The following is a 20280-nucleotide window of genomic DNA, read 5'->3' as shown; positions in this document are numbered from 1 at the left end:
AAGTAATTCAAACAATTTCATATACAAGCAGGAGCTGCATAACCTACACTTGTTATAGGTAAATGGGTTAAGTCTTCAGGACAGGTAGATTCTGCAGCAACTTTCACCCTGAGTCAGTGAGTTGCTCGAATTATGTGTCAAGATTTCCTATGTAGTTCAAGCACTTACAAACTTTTCCCCATTGCTAATGTTAAGGAGTAGCACTTTATTCAAAATTTATTTGAAAAAAATATTGCTCCTTAGCATCACTTTACACGTAAAGAGGGAGTTTGCAGAACTCGTTTGTCCTAAGTCTTGGGGTGGTTTCGCTCATCGTCTTAAGTAAATAGATTCTGCACCGTGAGTTGTCCAAAACAAGTGTATTATGCAACATCTCTTACAGTAAGATTTGCTTGAATTACGTGTGATTCGAACAGTTAGTTGTAGGAATTTTTATTCATGTAACTTGTACTTTTTGCATTGACCGGTGTTATATTTTTCATATGTGACTTAAAAATATGAAGATGATTAAGCCTGAATGAAGACATTTTTCACGAAAACCAAACTCCCACGTTCAATCAAAAGTTTCCCTGGTATAGAAATTAATATATTTTATAAAGCATACCTTCAGATCGTACATGTTACTGAATATATTTTTTACATGTTTTTTCTACTTTTCTCTGGAAAAAGGAGAGGAAGATCTTGGCATCTTGCACGCTACAAGATATTTTATTTAGGGACGTTTTGGAAATTAGCTTAATAATAATAATAATAATAATGAAAAAGATATTCCAAATAGTTGATATTATAATGCAAAATCTAAACACGTTCCTATAAATACAGCTAGCAATCATCATTGGGCAAATAATAAAAAGATAGGGAAAGAAAAAATAAAATAAAAATCATCATTGCAGTTTTCTAAACACGTTCCTCTTATAATTTGTCTGTAATTAAATTTTTAAGATTTTATTTTATTTTTCTACCCTACTTCACTTATTATATTTTTCCTAAAAATAAATCATGTAACGAAATTGTATAATTAAGTCATTTAATAAAGATGTAGATGTTCTTGACTTTTTTCAATAGTTGACGCCAGACTCCATGGTCAAATTACTCCCCATTTTTTTTTAATTATTATTATTATTTTAACATGATATTTTACCTTCAATTTTGTTGGTAAACTTTATCTTATAGTTGCGAGAGTGATTATGGTTGATAATTTTTTACACGAATCATTAACTCAATACGAAATTAATTGGTTAAAGTTAAGAAGTATTTAATGAAATATTGTTGATTTATATAGTTTTATACATATAATTTGATAAATTGACATGAAATTAAGGGCAATAATTTTTAATACAATTTACAAATTCATCACGAAATTAATAAATTAAAATAAAGAGAGTAAGTTATTTAATTAAATATATTAAATTAAAAATAACTTATATAATTTTATATTTATATTTTGACCCTGTAATTGCTTTTTCGATTTTAAATATGAAATAAAAGTAAGAGAAGGAACTCGATCGGAGCTGTCAAACACCAAAACATTCATTCTCATAACTCAAAAGTAAAAGTTCCACTCAGCGTACAAAAAAGTAAGCCTTCAAACTGTTAAATCAGGTGGGTCACGCGTCACTCTTTCCCAAAAGGGCCTGTATACAGTGCACAGTACACAGTACACACTACACACAACCTTTATTTTTATTTATTTTATTTTTAAAACAGAGAAATCTAAGATTTATTTATTTATTTTTATTTTTGAAATTTAAATTAAAGTTGATTTTTTTAGTGGAGGTGGAAATGGACTGAACAGGTAAAAAAAAAGGGTACGACTTTTACAGGACGCTCTCGATCTCGCCCGCATGTGTACGTTTCTTTGCTACGGGCCGCAAGATTACAACTTACAAAAGGTTAAAGAGACTAAGAGAGAAAGAGACAGTAATCAAGATGAACGGCTGGGATTAGCTGACCAGAAAAGAACGACAGAGAGTGTGTGTGAGCATTGTCAAAGATAGGGTCAAGATCCGGCTCTTAGCACTGTCGGAGTCTGTATGTAATCCAGATTCCAGACGGCACGCGTGGCACTCTCTTTTTTGTCGTTTTGTTTCCTCTCCGTTTTGGCTCTAGAGCCGCCGTGGACTGGCCACGTCTTCCAATATATCTCCCCGCATAATTATCATCCTCTAATCTTTTATTGCGACATCTTGTTGTTTGTGATCTAAGGATGAGGAACACTACTTTGTAATTAAAGTTATTCTCACCTCAATTTTTAATTTTTAAAATAATAATAATTTTTAAAACGTAGTTAAACGTCCAATAAAAATAAGGTTTAATCTTTAAAATCCGTCACATTTTCTGTTGGTTGAATCCGTAATTTCTTTAACTTTTTTCAAATGCATCTCGAAACAAAATGCTTTCTACATTTTGTTTAAAAAAGTATATTGGGCTTGCAAAAAGTCTTGAGGCCAAACACATTAAGTAAATTATTATAATAATAATAATAATAATTAAATTGACCATTTTTATCAACTTAAAATTTTTAAATAAATTATATATTACCAATATTAAAGAAGTAGGTTAATTATGGAATAACTAGTTTGTTAAAATGAATTAATGAGGACATTGGGTTGGGAAAAACCGAAAAAAAGAAAGAAAGAGAAAAGGGCAGTCTCATAGAGCAATTTTATGCTACTTCGGTAAATCCGGTATAAGGGGTGGAACCAAAACTTTAGATGAGGAGGATAAAGCAAAAAAAAATAAAAATGGGGGGGTAAAAAATTAGTTTTGGAGGATTTAACTCATAAAAAGACAGAATTTTGGCCGGGGTGGTTTCACATTCACGGTTTCACCCATACATCCTGTGCTTTTTTGAACTTTAAAAGTGTCCAGCTGTAAAGTGTGCATTTCAGTAATGGAGAAATGGTGTGCATTTTTGCCATGATTAGAATTTAGAAGAAATAGCAATGGCTGTTCCATTTCAATGACTCTGCAAATGCATGTCCAAAAGGCAAACTGTGACTGACCATATGGGGACTGGGGGTTGTACTAATCTTTGATGTACGTACTCACATATAGTAATTGCTCTCTTTTGGTTGCATGCACTGAATTAAGACGTGCGAAGAAACAGAGAAATAACTCTTCAGAATTGCCTAAGAATGTAAGATTTTGCCAACAGTTTGTAGGCGATCATGCATGTGCTGTTTTGGGATGAGGATTTACTCTAATTGGACAGTTTAAATTTAAAAAAATTCGAGCAATTTAAGAGAGCAGGTGGCTTTGAGGTTTAGGTTCTCCGAATAGCATAAGATGTTAAGTCTATCTGCTCGAAGACAGGTGAATTCAACAATCTTTTTGTTAAATTGTTCAAAAGTTTGGATATCGTGTGGTGGATAAGATTTTATGACAAATCCAAAATTTGATGGTTGGTGGGGGTATGCGTGCCACTTAATTTTCTGTAAATGAGATGATTATTGGGAATTATAAACTTCATTACAGAGGTATTATTATTTCATTAGCAACTATATAGGACAATGATAGCTCAGTAAAGACAGATAATTAAACTGCTTTAAGGACAGCATAATTCCATTATTAGGGTTGGCAATTGACCTAGTGGAACACAAAGTTGTCTTCTTATCGGTAATTCGTACCATTGTTACATCGCAATCATTGACTAGAGATGATTCATGCCATCAAAACCAATTTGTATTCTCAAAACATTCCAAAATCTTGCACATTTTTTCATTTATAACCTAACTGTTGCAGTTAATAAGAAAGAAGAAAGCCAGTCAACCGCCAATTGCTCTCAAGATCCCGGGATAGAAGTGAGCAATAAGCAACGCGGAAGTCTCCCCTAGTTCCCCCCTGGTCCAGCCAGGCAGCCGCTAGCTGTTCTCGCGAATCCTGTGAGTCACTACTGACCCTCCCCTGTTTCGCAGTAATGGCACTGTAATCAGAACTGTAATACTTTTTTTTTTTTTTGAAAGTCAGAACTGTAATACTTGTCAAAAAAAAAACAAAGACAGAAAAAGACATGTATGGTACAATTTACATCAGACCAACCATGTATACTATATTGTAGTCTATGTCGTTCCCTGTAGACAGTCCTTTAATTTTCCTACTATGTCTCCTCCTACTATACCCTATTAGAACACACATACAATTTGCTGCCAAAATTTAACCTTTACTCCATGTTATCGCTATTACTTTATAATAATTTGTTTATCACCACCTTGCCTCGATATTGTATACCTCTCAGATTTGAATCAGGAAGTCTCCTCAGTCTTTCCCCTCTCACTCTCTCTCTCTCTTTGAGGAGTGTATTTGTACCCAAGTTCTCACACCTTCATCGTTCCCTTTGGAACTACCAGTTTAGTTGAAACCTCTTCAACTCTTTCATGGTGCTGAAATTCGTATACGCCCACTTGAAAAGTCTCAAGCTTTCCTCTGTAATTAGCTTCTAATATATAGAGTTTCTTCTTCTAGTGAAACCCGTTCCTATTGCAGACTCTGAATGATCGATGGCTCAAAAGCACTTGCACGAGCTACTGAAAGAAGACCAAGAACCCTTCTTTCTTAAGAACTACATTGCTGACAGACGCTGCCAGCTCAAAAGGCCTTCACCCAAGACCCATTTACAAGTCAAGAAGCGCAAACCCATCTCTGAAACCCCAAGCTTTCCCGGAAACTTTTGTAAAAACGCTTGCTTTTTCTCCTTCCAAGACTCCCCGGACCTCAGAAAGTCCCCACTCTTCGATTTTTCGTCTCCGGCTAAAAGCCCCTGCAGAAGCCCAAATGCCATTTTCCTACAAATTCCTGCCAGAACTGCAGCTCTTCTTCTTGAAGCTGCTATGCGAATTCAGAAACAGTCATCAACTTCAAAGTCCAAAACCCAGAACAAAAGCCATCATGGGTTTGGTGTATTCGGATCGATATTGAAGAGGCTATCCCATCGGAGCCGAAAGCGCGAGATCGAAGGCGATGAGGTTAACGTATCAGTGAAGGATATTCTGAGGTGGGATTCATCAGTTGGGCGAAGAACTTCCAATGAGAGCATGAAAGCGCAGAAGAAAAAGGTGGCCGCGGATGACAAAAGTGCTTGTGAGACAAGCTATTCTTGTTCGTGTAATGGTAGTGCTATTTGGTCCGAAAGCAATGAGGACAAGTCTTTGGATAGGGACTCTTCTATTTGTAGCCAGTCTGTTGACTCGGAAGTGATTGAGTTTTTATCCAAACGAAGAGAAGATACAGATTTCGCTTGCTGTGATAAGCATTTCTGCGAAAGCCCTTTCCGTTTCGTGCTCCAAAGAACCCCGTCGTCCGGTAGCCGGACGCCGGAGTTCATGTCACCGGCGGCGTCTCCTAGTCGCCACAAAAAAGAGGTTTGTCTTTTATCTTTTTTTTTTTTGGTACTTTATATATTACCATATTTTATCTTTTTCACCGCTTTTTTTTTTTTTTTTTTTTTTTTTTTTTTTTTTTTTTAAAGTATATATTTTTTACAAATTACTCTTTTATTTATGGAACATAATTTTTGAAATTCACCTTATAAAAAAATGTTCTGCATATTGGACTGTCCGAGTTGACTCGGTCTCTGAATTGTCGGCAATATGATCCGTGTCCTTCAAATTGGCCGGAATGTTTTTAATTAGATAACAAATGTACCCCAGAAATGCTCCTTACAATTGTGATTGACCAGGCCATTTTGAGGGTTATATGTGTCATTTAGTTTTTAGCTTCAACCCTTTTTGTATGTTCATAATTGTACTTTAGATCATGTCTCTGCCATGCAAATCTATTTTCACCAAAGGGCCCTATTTAGAAAATTACTTTTCCAAAGAAGACAAATCCCTTTTTTTTGCTTCTTCTGTTGGTTCCCATCAACAAGCTCCGACATCCCTTTTACTCGAATATAGTTTTTTGAGTTTTATTTGCTTAAATTTTGGTGAGAAGTCAACAGCCAACCAATTATGATCCGGGTCTCAATCTAAATTCAATAATTGACAAAACAAAAATAATGTAGCCCAATTATGAAAATGTTCATGTTTTAATTAAGGTTGTGACCATACAAGGACAAGTTAACAGACAATAATTGTAGATTGGTAGCCCAATTATGAAAATGTTTTATGTTTAGAATTAAGGTTGTTATGAAATTTATTAGGAAAATGAGACCAATGGAGTTGGGAGTCTCAAAAAGTTCGAGGAGGAGGAGGAGGAGGAAGAAGAAGAGAAAGAACAGTGCAGTCCCGTCTCTGTATTGGACCCTCCATTCGAGGACGATGACGATGGACATGTGAACTTGGACGAGGATGAGGACGAAGACGAAAACGAGGACGGCAGTTTTGATCATGAATGCAGCTATGCCATTGTACAGAGTACGTAACAAATCACACATGTACTATATTGTTAATTTTTGTATCATTCTTTGTTGTGCGGTCGTTATCCATGAACTAATCTAAATTGTACTGTTCGCTTGTGTTTGATGACAACTTGATGTCTAGTATAAATACTTGACGGTCATGGTTGGATGATTGTGTTGATTATGAACCCTGGTATCTTTGTGGGATCCATTGAAAGATTGGAGAGTGAAAATGCCCATCTGGTTTGGCACTGAATACACGTCAACTCTTGTTAATGTGGCCTATTTTGTCCAGGAAATAGTCACAGCCAAAGTATTTTTAACATCATATGTGACCCACATTAGATGGTAGGTCTGTCATAAATTGGACTGTTCAATTATCAGCTGATTCATTTGATGTTTAGTGCAGAGTTTTTTGTACCTTTTACCTGTTCATGCTTCAAGAATTAAGGGAACTTTCATGAAACCCTTTATAAAAAATGCCTCATTGCCATGGATATCTTGCAGCTTAAGGGCACAAGAACTATAACAATACACAAAAGGAATCTCAGATTTTTCTTCAATGCATTTAGGAACTGAACTTCCCTTTTTCTTGTTATCTTTTTTTTTTTTTTTTTTTTTTTTTTTTTTTTTTTTTTTTTTTTTTTTTTGGATTAATAAAATTTTCATTCGGCACAAAGATAACAAATTCTCTCCAGCAAGAAACCCCACTGGAACACAGTTGCAAAGCAACTTACAAAAAACAACACAAGAATAATCTCATTCTTCTGAGAAAAGCCAAAGAAATACAACACCAACACTGCCTCTACACCTCAACTAAACCAAACAAAAGAGAAACAAAACACTTCTCCATCCAGGGCTGCCCAACAGCAACAACACAAAAACAAAACCCAGTCAGACTATGTGTTTGTTGTGTGAAAGCTTGTGCAGGCTAAATTGGATCTAACAGGAAACTTAATCCTCAAAACCCAAAAATTAGTTGTTCTTTTCATGGTCTTAAATTTTTTTGTGATCCTACATTTACTGCAATGGCCTTAAATTGTTGTCATTCCCCTTCAAGTTATTTACCTAGTTCCAAATTTTATGAATCGTCATTCTAGTGATTTAATTTGATTTCCTTTCATTTACCCATTTGATGTTTACAGGAGCAAAGCAGCAGTTATTGCATAAGCTTCGTAGATTTGAGAAATTGGCAGAATTAGATCCAATTGAACTTGAGAAAAGAATGTTAGAAGCAGAACAAGATGATGATCATGATAATAATGCTGATGATGACCTAGAGGAAGAAGAGGAATGTGAAGATGATCTGGAAACATCACTTAGAGAAAAGAATGTTGATGAGTTTGTTATGCAAGTCCTCGGCAAATCGCGCTTCCATAATCTACTGCGAATCCCAGAAGACATGAAGAGATTGGTTTCAGATCTCATTGTTGAGGAGGGAAGAGAACAGAATGCCTTTGACAACAGTGAAGAGGTGGTGAATAAGGTTTGTAAGGGGTTGGAGTCATGGAAAGAGGTGCAATCCAACACCATTGATATGATGGTGGAGCAAGATTTCAGAAAAGAGTTTGATGGGTGGAAGGGAAATCAGGAGCAGGTAGGACAGATGGCATCAGAGATTGAGTTGGCTATCTTTGGATTATTGGTGCAGGAATTCTCAGAGGAACTAGTTTCTCTTAGATGAAATTGACGGCGGAAATTATTAAAGCTGAGGTTAAATTTTTGGTTTAACTTTGTTTAATTTTTTAATTAAATTTAAATTGAAGCGTAGTCTGACTTGCACCATGAAGGGATAGGCCAAATAGGAAAATGACTCAAGAAGGCAGGAAAGATGTGAGTTAGATGGTAACAGGTATTATGTATATCGATCATGTAATTAGTGGGGAATGGTGCATTTATCCTTGCTCAATGAAACATGTCATGTACAATTATTGGCCCTTTATGTAATTATTGATTTTTTTTTTTTTGCCGTATTTTTCACGCCCATTTGTGTCTATGTATCTTTTTTATGGAAGCTTAGTACTTTCCAGCAACATGTTTCCAATTAATTAATCCCTCATATTGTTCATATATCCTTCTGGTGGCTGCAGAAATGGAACATACAAACTACTTTCTCATGTTTGATTTCTGAATCTACCAGCCTCGAGTTCATGCATGCTTCTTCTAAGGTGTGTGCTGTTTGAACCAGAAAACAGTTTGAACTCAGAAATTCTCTTAGAGAGTTGCATTCAATTTAGGCTGAGGACTTGAATCTAGTTGTTTGCTCTTGCTCTAGGCTTGATTCCTCAAAAGAGGAACTAGAGTGGGTTGAGCAGCAGGCTTTTTTCTTCACTATATTGAGGTGAATTCTTGAATTTGATTACCATATCCTATCGGTTTAAACTTTTTGAATACGTATTGATTTAACACTCTTCTCCTTTTCCCCTTGATCGCTTCAATAATTATTGCTGAAATCGTATATATCCTGTTGGTATTGTTACATCATTTCTCTTCAATGCTTTTCCGATCCAACTGCCAATCAAAATTTTCTTTATATTGTTTGGCCATGAATTTGTCATTTTTCTCACGGCCGACAGTTTAAGGGCATTATGCCATATTATTGTTAAGGTTCTTAAGTCTTTGCAGATTAGATGGTGATGAGACAATCCATCTAACGCTTAAAGTCACTTAACAAAAAAAGTCTTTGCAGATTAGCCGAATTTAATAATTATGCTTCTAAAGTCCTAATTAATTATCCGTTCCTGAGATGTGAAGGGGCAGAACAGAACAAAAAGGTTTGTATGGGGTGAGCCCAACTGCTTTAAAAAGAACCACTAAGCCTCGATATTGGTGCTTCCAAATTCTGTCAACTCTTCCCTATTTTACTTTGTGCTATTCTTTCCTATACTTGTTGTTAAGCTTAATAATAAATTAACCACTAGGCAGATTATTCTAAGTTTTCTCTTTTAGTCAAGCCATTCCATTTGAAATATCATAATACTAGTCGGGATTGGATTTATAAGCCTATGATGGACTATTAATTATATCTTATTTTTACCGCTTCTTTTTGAAAAATAAAAAAAATTCTAAACAACGTACTTTTATTTCATAATACTGGCGTGTCAATTTACCATTAGTACAGTGCAAAAGAAACCTAAAGCCTATTAGGAATGAGACAAAAAATTAGCCCAACCCATTTGAATCTTGGCTTGTTGGCCAAGAAAAAGGCTGCCGTAAATGGTGATTTGAAGTAGCAATCCAAAGGTGAAACTGTCTGCAGTAACACTTACTGTAGCAAGAAAGCTTGGAAATCACAGCAAGAGAGAAAGCATTGGTAATGGCTAAATCAGAGCCGCTGGAGTAGAACACCCACCACAATGTCAGTTGAGAGAGATACTTGGTGATGAAGACAAAGAGGACACCGCATCTGGATTTAGAGGTCTCCATAAACAAAAGTGAGGTACTAACTATGAAGATCTACACGCGCGATGGAAGGGATAGTTGGCAAGTGGATCTAGCGGCAGGGAATTAAGTTGGGAAGGAGTCACGTTTGGGATATAGGAAGCAAGAAAGCAATAGATATGTCTTTCAAGTTGCAGACAAAAAATAAAAAGAATGAGAAGAAGGAAAGGAAAAATGAATGAAAGAGAGAGGAGAGAGAAGGAGGAAGGACTCCTCTTTAGTGGGCTCATGAAGGAGGAAATAGATGCTCACAAGAAAAGTTTATGGAGAGGGAGGAAGAGAGAGAGAGAGATGAGCGCTCTTTGCATAGTGACAAAGCTCGGGGGAGGCCGGTAGGGGTGATCATCCCCCTCCCCCCAAAACTCCTTTTATTATTATTACTATTATCATTATTTTTTGAGTAAAAGAAGGAAGAAGATGACTATTTTAATTTTTTTTTATCAAAACGCACAGTTTTAATAAAGTTCAAAATACATTTTTTTTTTTTTTATAGATAAAATACATTGTTTTGAAATTTGAAAAATATAGTTTATTTCTTAAAAAACACACACACAAATCCTTGTAGGCCTCTCTGTCTCTCTCTCTCTCAATCACTATTATTTCCAGCTTTGCTATTTCTTTCCATTTCATCATTATTTTGCTGAATAAAGAATAAATCTATGTAGTATGACAAAATCTCCTGAAAATAGAGAGAAGTTTGCATCAGAGTGAACTATATATATACATCTTCATGACTTGATCATGTGTCTTTATTTTCCTAATCAAGTAGGCATGTGAGAAATGACTTTAGTATTTTGACTTCATTTGCCAAACAAGTATTTGAGAATGTATATTCTGTCATTGCTAAAACTATTTAAACATTAATTAAATAACTGTTTTTTTTTAGTTTAATTTTTTTGAATAACTAATAATTTAATATGAAATCAATTAAAGTATTTGTTATAAATTCAAACTCTCGCTCTAAAACTACCATTTTGATTAAATATTTTACATAAAGTAAGTGTTAAAATATTAAATAAATGTGTATCCAGGAGGTTTTTATCTACTTGAAAAGTATTTGAGTTTTGATTTATATATTTTATATATTAATTTAATATTTAAATATACTATATTTTTTATTTATACTTTAATCTCCCTATTTTAATATAAGGATAAAAAAAATAAAAAAAAATTGGCCCCTCCCTATAACAATGGCTGGCTCCGTCCTGTCTCTAGAGACCATCTTGAATGAAAAAGAAGATGAATTTATGATGCTAGACAAGGTAAAACAAAGCGTCGTTTGTACGTATCAAGTAAAACTTCCTAAATATTTATCTTTTCATAGGAAAAAGTTTTTCTTCAAATATCTCAAAATTCAGCCTATATATTAAATTGATACATGTGTTTAAAATGTATATAATTCTTACATTTGAGAATCACATACTCAATTAAAATGCTGTGAGAATTATATATATCAGTATAATAGAATCAAATATATATGATGAAAAACTTTGTCGTTTTTCATATGCATAATGTGAACCTCCTTTTATTTTAATTTCTATGGAGAGTTGGTGAAACTTTCACTGGCCAGACAATGCATTTTAATAAGTGTCCCCCGTTTGATTCTGGACCCGACCACTGCTCCTGGCTCATTTCAAACTACAATTTCAGCCCAGTGATGATACAAACTAGTGCTTGTTTATTTCCATCATTTGACTTCGGCCCAGAAAAACCATTCTATGTCTATAATATCCTTAATTCATTTGTCAACAAACTTGGCGTAATGTCTGATTTATTTATTTAATTTTCTTTTTAAATTAGACATTCTTTTCATTGGGTCTATTAAATTGGCCTTTATTTATAGGAGAGTGTAAAAATTACATGTTCTAGTAACAGATATTTGTTTATTATTCCATTCTAATTTAAAGAAAATTTGTCTTTTTTTTTTTTTTTTTTTGGAACAAAGATTATCTGGTAAGGAATTACCTTGTTTGAAAAAGGTAACTTCCATCGAACCGAACCAAACTCGACAGTGACTACCAACGCGAGAATGTCGTGATGTATGCAGCATTAGACCTTTTCACAATGGTAACGTGGCAGCCAATTCATAATACTTTTATAACGCCGAATTTTTTTATTGCCAGCCACGTGCCATATCTGAGTCGTCAGACCAAGACCAGAATTTTCCATCATGTTGCCGACTCATACTTCTCCAAGTTTCGGGAACCATGCAAATTAAAACGGGTAATGCTACGTATCATCTTTTTGTCTTTTTTTTATTCCCTCAAAATTAATGTGGCTTTTAAAATCACCATTGGATTTATGATAGGTCATTGTAGGATATTGATCCAATGATAATTTTAAGAGGCATATCAATTTTAGAAGAACAAAAAAAGAACAAATAGATGATATATAGCATTATTAGTCAATTAAAATACTATCCGCCGCAAACTATAACTGCCTGAATTGGACCCACGACTGTCCTTGTTCCGGCCTCAATGTGAACCAATCCATCAAATTAGGTCTGAGACTTCATAATATACTCGTGAATCTTCGCTTTTAAGCAACATTGATTTGAAATGGCTCTGATTTTACATTCTATTTCTATTTTTTAAAAATTGAGAAAATAAGAGAAAAACAGGAGAAATTGTTGGAACATTTCTCTTCTTAAATTTGGTTCACAAATTCTTATGTGGTCAGACAAAGTTGCCCAAAAAGATCACCGTCATGCTCTTTTCCAAATAAAAGCATGATACAACTTTTCCCCCACGTGTGTTTCCGGAAACCCAGTTCTTCCACGCCGAAATATAAAAATGAGTTTAAACAATCAAACACGTTTAAAATTATACATCCAATTGTATTCTCTTCCTCGTTCTATAAAATTCCATCAATGGCACTGCCACTCTCTTTACATCTCTCTCTCTCTCTCTCTCTCTCTCTCTCTCTCTCTCTCACGTTTTATATTAGTGTTGGTAAATTCAGCTGTCTCTAATTCAATTTGTGTATGTCATTGTTCACGTTCGTGATTCGTATATATTTAAGGCCTTATATTTGTGTTGATAAAATTCAAGTGTCTGTAATTTAATTTGTGTGCGCACGTTCGTGAATCATATTATATTTATGGCTCTTAGAGAAGGATCATCATCTTCAACCTCGGGCTATGACCGCCCGAGCACTACTTCACACACGCTACTCAAGCCGGCTTGCTCATCGCAAAGTGGCAAGCAAAAGAGAAAGGCAGGAAGGAAGAAGTTCCAGGAGACACGTCACCCAGTCTACAAGGGCGTCCGGCAGAGGAATGGGAAGTGGGTCTGCGAGATGAGGCAACCAAACAAGAAATCTCGTGTGTGGCTCGGGACCTTTTCGAGCCCGGACATGGCTGCTAGGGCTTATGACGTAGCCGCCTTAGCTCTCAAGGGAGAGACCGCTTCGTTGAATTTTCCTGAAGCGGCGCGTGCTTTACCTCGCGTTAAATCATCATCTTCCATTAGGGATATACAATGTGCTGCTTTGGAGGCAGCAGTGGGGTTTTCGAAAGATGTTAAACCATGTTCTTCTTCGTCCTCGTCATTGTGCTTGTCCATTCCATGCTCAGAGAAGGTTTCCAAAGCTTCTAGAAAATCGTTCATGGATGAGGAGGCGTTGTTTAACATGCCGGGGTTACTTGACAGCATGGCGGAGGGGTTGATCCTCACCCCGCCAGCCATGCAGAAGGGGTTTAATTGGGACGGTTTGGAAAATACCGTGGACCTAACCCTATGGAGTACTGACCGACATTAATTACACAGAAAATGATAGGTGAGGGACAAACAACCGTTCCCTATCATCCTCTTTTAGTTTTTTAAATCAAAAAATATATAAATTTGTCCTTTGATAAGGATAAATTTTGATTTTTTTTTATTCAAAATAAAAAAAGGGTTGATGGAGAAGGAAAACCGTCCTCACGTATCACTGCTCTAATTACACAGTAAATGATTTAAATTACTGTGAGAAAGGTTTTGTTTTGTTCAAATGAAAAATTCTAACATTTTCCCTCCCCATGTATCACTGCTCTAATTACACACTAAATGATTTAAATTACTGTGAGAAAGGTTTTGTTTTGTTCAAATAGAAAATTCTAACACATGCATCTGATCTCTCTCTCTCTCTCTCTCTCTCTCTCTCTCTCTCTCATTTGTTCCTTCCACGTTGATCGAAGCACATATATAGCTAGTAATCTGTTTCATATATACAGATAACAGATTGTCAGTTCCCCAACAATGGTATCCCAAGTTGCATTCAAAAGCTGAGGTGCTGTGTAACTTACAACGACTAAATTATTTTATGGGTGGCTGACCAGGGTTGTAATTGGTGTTCTTATGTCAGGTTTGAATTTTATGAGATATATGTATAAGGTTTTATTTAGGTCAATCCAAGTTCAATTTATGTAATTAAATGGGTACGATTCTTCAACTCTAACTTACTAATTTCATGTTGGGTTAGTGTTGAGTTTGCAGACGGTGTAAAAAATTGTCAATCCAAAATGTCGCGTGTTAGGTTCGAGTCGTTAATTTCGAGACTATTTATAGGTCAACCCTAATCCAACCAATTTAATTAAACGGGTAAGACATGCCCTTCAATTTCAACTTCTTAATTTAGCTCTACCCTAAAGGGTGTTGTTTTCTCCTATTTTTAATGGGACGGAATAGAAGCACTATTTTTGGCAAGTTTTGATATATATATTTTTTTAATATATATATATATATATCTTACAAAAAAGAGAGAAAGGTTTTGTTTTGTTCACTACTATTTTTTAGTTGTTTTATATTATTGTTGTGAATAAAATTTTATATTTAGAAGTTAATATGATGAAATAAAAATATAAAAAATATTTGTTGATTTTTCATGAGTCAAACATCAAAATTATTTTTCCCTATAAAGTCATTTTTCAAGAAAAAATAATTTTAACCGAAAACATTTTAGGCTGAAAGAAAGGAAGCATAAGTGTAATTCCCCTCCCCTTTTTTTCCTTCTCTCTTTTGTTTACATAAATGGGAGGAGAAAATACTGTTATGCTGACATGTAGAAATCAATGGCATTAACGTATTTCACTTAATTATTATTATTATTTTGGTCAGATCTAGTTATACAGTCTAGCTCGTATACCAAGCAAAGCCCAATAATCTGGACAATTAGACATTGGCCGATTTTAATGGGCCTGTAATTATTCGAGAGGACTGCTCCAAGCCCATTCATTGTGCAGCGAAACGATGATAGGCCCTGAAGGTCTCATGTTTTTTGTGCTCTGATTAAGCCACCCAAAAGCCCATCTGCACTGATGCCGTCCATTCCAAACTGATCGAGATCGAATGGTTTTAGGGTGCCGGCAATGCACGGTTATGATGAGGCACAATTTTGAATGGGCGACGATGGACTCAAACGGACCAATCAGAGCTAAAAATAGATGACGGGCAAAAAGATTGTCAATTAGGCTGAGCTCAAAGGCTCAATCGGTTGAAGCAGGAGGTCCAAAAAAATAAAGTTTGGATGAACGACATGATGGCCCAGAAGAGACATTGGGCCGAATCAAATTGAAAAACCACCCACCCGAACCGCGGCAACTTCGAATCAAGTGTGCTGACTCTTTGTTGGTGGAGGAAAGGTGGTTGATAGTTGATAGCACGTTTCTTAGGCAACCCATCTAACAAAAAGCAAGTAATGATATCGCTGCCCCCATCTATATCTATCAAAAGTATAAAAATAATAATAAAAAGATTATTATTTCTGGAGGTGCATCCCCACATGTGATTGTTTAAATTAACGTTAAAAGAATTTTTTATTTTTTATTTTTACCTCTTTAAAAATGCCGTGGCTTTAAAATTATAATTTAATCAAAATTTAAAAATAATTAATCATAAATTCAATAATAATTTTAAAAATCATTTTATTTTTAAATACACACAAAAAAAAAACACACGAGAAACTTTTAACGTTATTCACCGTCTAAGCCGCTGTATGTCATCGGGAAAAGTCGGATATTCTAATAGCATCAATGTTGAAGCGCATTCTTTTTGTTCTTTTTTGTTTTTTTTGTGCACGTGTATAATTGAAACTACATCAAAAAGAAGTACTCCTCGTACAGTTTAACCTTAGGAAATTTATTAGGGTTGGCAATTTTTGACACGACCCGCAAACCCGACACGAAAATTCAGGGTTTAGGTTTAACATTATCGAGTTCGGGTCATAATCGGGTTGACCCCACAGACACGATTAGCTCCCTTTTTTTTTTTTTTTTTTTTTTTTTAAAAAAAAAAGTCAGGTCCACAAGGACAAACCCTACCCGGATCACGCATCACCTAGTTGGGCCAGTTCACCGTCTTCAATCTTCATGAAGTTCACAGTTTATACCGCAACTCTCCTAAACGGCCGAGACGCCTCTCGGAGACTCGGATCCTCCACGAGGTCCAGGGGCCCAAGCTCTCAGAGCCGCAAAAGCCGAGTTCTCAAAGCCGAGCTCCACCACGCAACCCTCCAAAACGGCGACGTCTCCACCGGCTCTGTCCGGGCTTTCCCTTCGATCTCCACCGGCGTCGTCCCCACCGGCTCTTTCCCTTCAATCTCCATCGGCGTCGTCCCCACCGGATCTTTCAAGGTCCAAGCCAGTCGAACCTCCTAAAGGCTGAAGTGCTCGGTTCTAGTCGTCAGATCCGGAGGCCTGGGCTTGCCAGTCCTGCTCGGCTGCTCTACCTCATCGACGTCATGTCCTGTGGGCTGTGGGATGGGCACTGGGCTCGTCGACGTCGTGTCCTGTGGGTTGTGGGGTGGGCACTGGGCACGCGTTACCGGGTTCAACGGGTTCGTGTCGTGTAACCCGGTTCACTACCTGGTCGTGTTCGGGTTATAGTGTTTGACCCGATTAATAATCGGGTCGGGTTCGTGTCTGACCCGATTGTGTAATCGGGTCAGCCGGGTCGACACGAACCCGACCTGCCGACCCGAATTACCAAGCCTAAAATTTATATATCTTATGAATAACTAAAAAATTATCTATTAATTGTCATTGAGTCATTGCCGTGAAAATGCCCGCCAAAAAGGTGATAAGGTGTATTTAGGGGTATAAGATGAGCCTAGTCGTTTGTGAATTCGGTTCGATTTGATTTGATTTGGTTTCAGTTTGAATAATATTTTAAGTAAAAATGAATTATCTTCCTAATATGATATATATAACTTGAATTATTGTTGTGAGTTTAATTTTATAGATTTGTGTGTACATGAGTGTGTTTGTAAGTATGTGTGATTATATGTGTGCGCATGCACGCATGTAATTTGTGTATGTGCATAATGAATTTATATACATACATATAAACTTGAAATTATATTATTTAAGATTCAAGTTAATTTGCTTAATGAATTCAGATAAAATTTTAACAATACTTAATTAATTAATGATTTGTATGAATTTACGAAAATATAAACAATCATGATATTTACTTTATATAAGAAATGAATAAGTTAATTGAGCAGTTAGATAAGATCGAACTCGATTCGTGTTCGAAATAAAATTAAACTAGCCAAACTTGAACATAAAATCTCGTTAAGTGATAAATTTATTATAAGTTTGACTTCTGTTCAAAATAAAATTAAATGAACAAAACTTAAACATTTAATACTCGACTCGAAAACGGCTTAAGTTTAAATGACCTCCAGACATCCAAATCGCCACCAAGAAATCAGATAAGAAAAGGCCAAGTACAAAATCGATAATTTAATGGGTAAGTTTGCTGTCTAAACCGCCCAATTCAACTCCAATTATAATTGAAAAATTATCTGTTTATGTAGGGAGATGATCACAACAAATCGGCGATAATTAAGGTCCACGTGATCTCTGGACAATCATATCAATTGCCATTAAGAAATTAGAAAAGAACCCTTCAAAACAAGAAAAAGAAAAAATTAGAAAAGAAAAACCCAATTACAACCGTAATTTAATGGGTTTGTTAAAAAGTATCAAAATATAAAAAATGAAAAAAAAATATATAAGAGCTGCAATTTTTTTTTTTTTGAGAAAATAAGAGCTGCAATTTTAATAGTGTTATGTGTCACTAACATGAAAATTCATTAATTTTAAACGAAAAAAATAAATGAAAAAGTACCATTTTCATCTTTTCTTATAACACGTATATCAATTATGAAAAAACTAAAAATTGAGAGAAAAAAAATAAAGTTTTTAAACTATAAAAAATGTGTAAGGTATTTAATTTTTGTTTTTTTTAAAAAATATTTTGTAATAAAAGTAAAAAAATTATGTAAACGGAATTGGAAAATGTGAAATTTATCGTGTGGTATGTATTTAGATAGAAAAGTAAAGATAGTATAATTTTTTAAGTTTTAAAAAACCTTTAGATATCAACTGGGAATAATCTTAGAGATTGTCTCCCTTCTTTACCCACTTCATTCTCCTAGGGTTGTACAGGCCACCATCTACTTTTATGAAGAAACTCAGTCGTCTCTTCCCTCAATGCCACCCCCCTTTGCCTCATAACCACCATCACTTCTATTTTGTCTGAATACTCCTCCCCTACGCCGACTCCCACCCGTACAAAAGGAACTCAATTGCCCCTCTTCCGATTCTCGCTCGTCATCCCCCTACTATATCGTAACCCCTTAACTCTTGTACGCAATCGGATAGTACCATCTTTAAATAATATATCTATAAAAGGAAGAACTTTCTACACAAGTAATCACAATATTATCCTATATTAGCACTTAATCAGCTGTCCAGCCTGTCCTTCGATCACCAGGCCGGGTCCTGCATGCCTAACATTTCAGCCAAAACCAAATTTTCACGGGGGAGAAGAAACTTTAACCTGAATTTTCATCGATACTCCCCAAACTCCTTCCTTCCTATGCCCTCCTAAAACTACCATTATATACACAAGGCCGTAAACCAGCTTCAACTCCACGCCCATATTAGTCTACAACTCCAAAATCTACCGATGGGAACCAACTCTGTAGAAGAAGAAGCCAGTCATGTCGTCACGATTTGGGAGGTCGACAAGGAGCGCCTAGCCCAGATGGAAAAGAGGATCTCCGACACAACCCCACAATTACTCAGCATAGCCGCCGGTAGAAGCACTTGTTGCATCTTCAGAGTCCCCCAGAGCCTAATCGACATCAACGGCAAGTCGTACCAGCCTCGTATAGTCTCCATCGGGCCCTACCACCGCGGCCAGCCTAAACTCCAAATGATGGAGGAGCACAAGTGGCGGTACCTCCGTTCCTTACTCTCCAGGACGAAGGAAGCCAAAGGTATAACCTTAGAGGACTACTTGAAAAGCATACACCCACTGGAAAAGGATGCCAGAGAGTGTTATTCAGAGAACATCCACCTCGGCACAGATGAGTTCCTCGAAATGATGGTTCTTGATGGTTGTTTTATGCTTGAATTGTTTCGCAAGGTTGACAATACAAAACTGTTCGAGCCCGAAGACCCTATCGCGACTATGGCGTGGATATTACCGTTTTTCTACAGGGACTTTCTCCGGCTCGAGAATCAGATCCCGTTCTTTGTTCTCGAACGGTTGTTTGAAACTTCCAAAACGCCTGACGAGGAGTCCGGTCCGTCCCTGTCCTTGCTCGCTATGCGATTCTTCAACAACATAATGCAAAGACCGGACCCAGTCATAGAGACGTGCCACGATCTCAAAGGCTTGCATTTGTTGGACTTGGTTCGGTCAAGTTTTATCCCACGCGATGAAGAATCGCCACCACACGAAGTCAACACACCCACCCATATTATTCACTGCGTCTCGAAGCTCCGCCGATCGGGGATCAAGCTCAATCCGGGGAAGGCGGAGAGCTTCCTGGTGGTGAATTTCAGGCGCGGTGTGATTGATATGCCCACCATAACCATCGACGACTTCATGAGCTCCTTCTTGGTGAACTGTGTGGCGTTCGAGCAGTGCCACAACGGCGGCTCTAAGCACTTTACCACTTACGCTACTTTCTTGGATTGCCTTGTTAACACCGCCAAGGACGTGGAGTACCTTTGCGACCGCAACATCGTTGAGAACTACTTTGGAACTGAGGCCGAAGTTGCGCGCTTCATCAACAATTTGGGGAAGGACGTGGCGTTTGATATTAATCTTTGTTATCTGTCGAAATTGTTCAATGACGTGCATGAATATCACGGGAACAGTTGGCATGTGCAGTATGCCAGCTTCAAGTATACGTATTTTAAAACGCCGTGGTCGTTCATTTCGGCAGTGGCTGCGCTTGTGCTCTTGGTGCTTTCGTTTTTGCAGACCTTCTACACCATCTATCCTAGTCATCACTAAACGCGCGCTCCCGTTCTGGCTGCCCCCTCCACACGATAAAAACTTTTTTGGTAATAGAATTTAGACTTTAGGGGGATCATGGATGTTAAGAGTGTAAGGTTCTCGGAATTTGTTGTGGGAGTTCTGAGTTCTTATATATAGTGGTAATTATTTGTGGATGCAGATGTGATTTATTAATTCCTGAATGATATTTTTGTTATTTCAAAA

General features: G+C 36.5%; 3 protein-coding genes across 3 annotated transcripts; all 3 read left to right on the top strand.

Moving 5' to 3' along the window:
* The first annotated feature begins 4255 nt into the window (after nucleotides 1-4255).
* LOC133873874 (uncharacterized) lies at nucleotides 4256-8304 on the top strand. Its single transcript, XM_062311660.1, has 3 exons — nucleotides 4256-5360; nucleotides 6140-6353; nucleotides 7483-8304. The coding sequence occupies exons 1-3, from the start codon at nucleotides 4500-4502 to the stop codon at nucleotides 8019-8021; spliced, it is 1614 nt and encodes a 537-aa protein (XP_062167644.1). The 5' UTR covers nucleotides 4256-4499; the 3' UTR covers nucleotides 8022-8304.
* A 4437-nt stretch (nucleotides 8305-12741) lies between these two features.
* Nucleotides 12742-13803, top strand: LOC133872300 (dehydration-responsive element-binding protein 1B-like). Its single transcript, XM_062309779.1, has one exon. It carries the CDS (start codon nucleotides 12878-12880, stop codon nucleotides 13535-13537), a length of 660 nt encoding a protein of 219 aa, XP_062165763.1. The 5' UTR covers nucleotides 12742-12877; the 3' UTR covers nucleotides 13538-13803.
* Nucleotides 13804-18185: 4382 nt separating this feature from the next.
* On the top strand, nucleotides 18186-20280 carry LOC133872953 (UPF0481 protein At3g47200-like). Its single transcript, XM_062310638.1, has one exon. The coding sequence runs from the start codon at nucleotides 18733-18735 to the stop codon at nucleotides 20071-20073; it is 1341 nt and encodes a 446-aa protein (XP_062166622.1). The 5' UTR covers nucleotides 18186-18732; the 3' UTR covers nucleotides 20074-20280.

Source organism: Alnus glutinosa, chromosome 7, assembly GCF_958979055.1.
Source record: "Alnus glutinosa chromosome 7, dhAlnGlut1.1, whole genome shotgun sequence".
NCBI lineage: Eukaryota > Viridiplantae > Streptophyta > Magnoliopsida > Fagales > Betulaceae > Alnus > Alnus glutinosa.
Note: the sequence above shows the minus strand (reverse complement) of the source record. Positions and strands in the feature narration are given on the sequence as shown.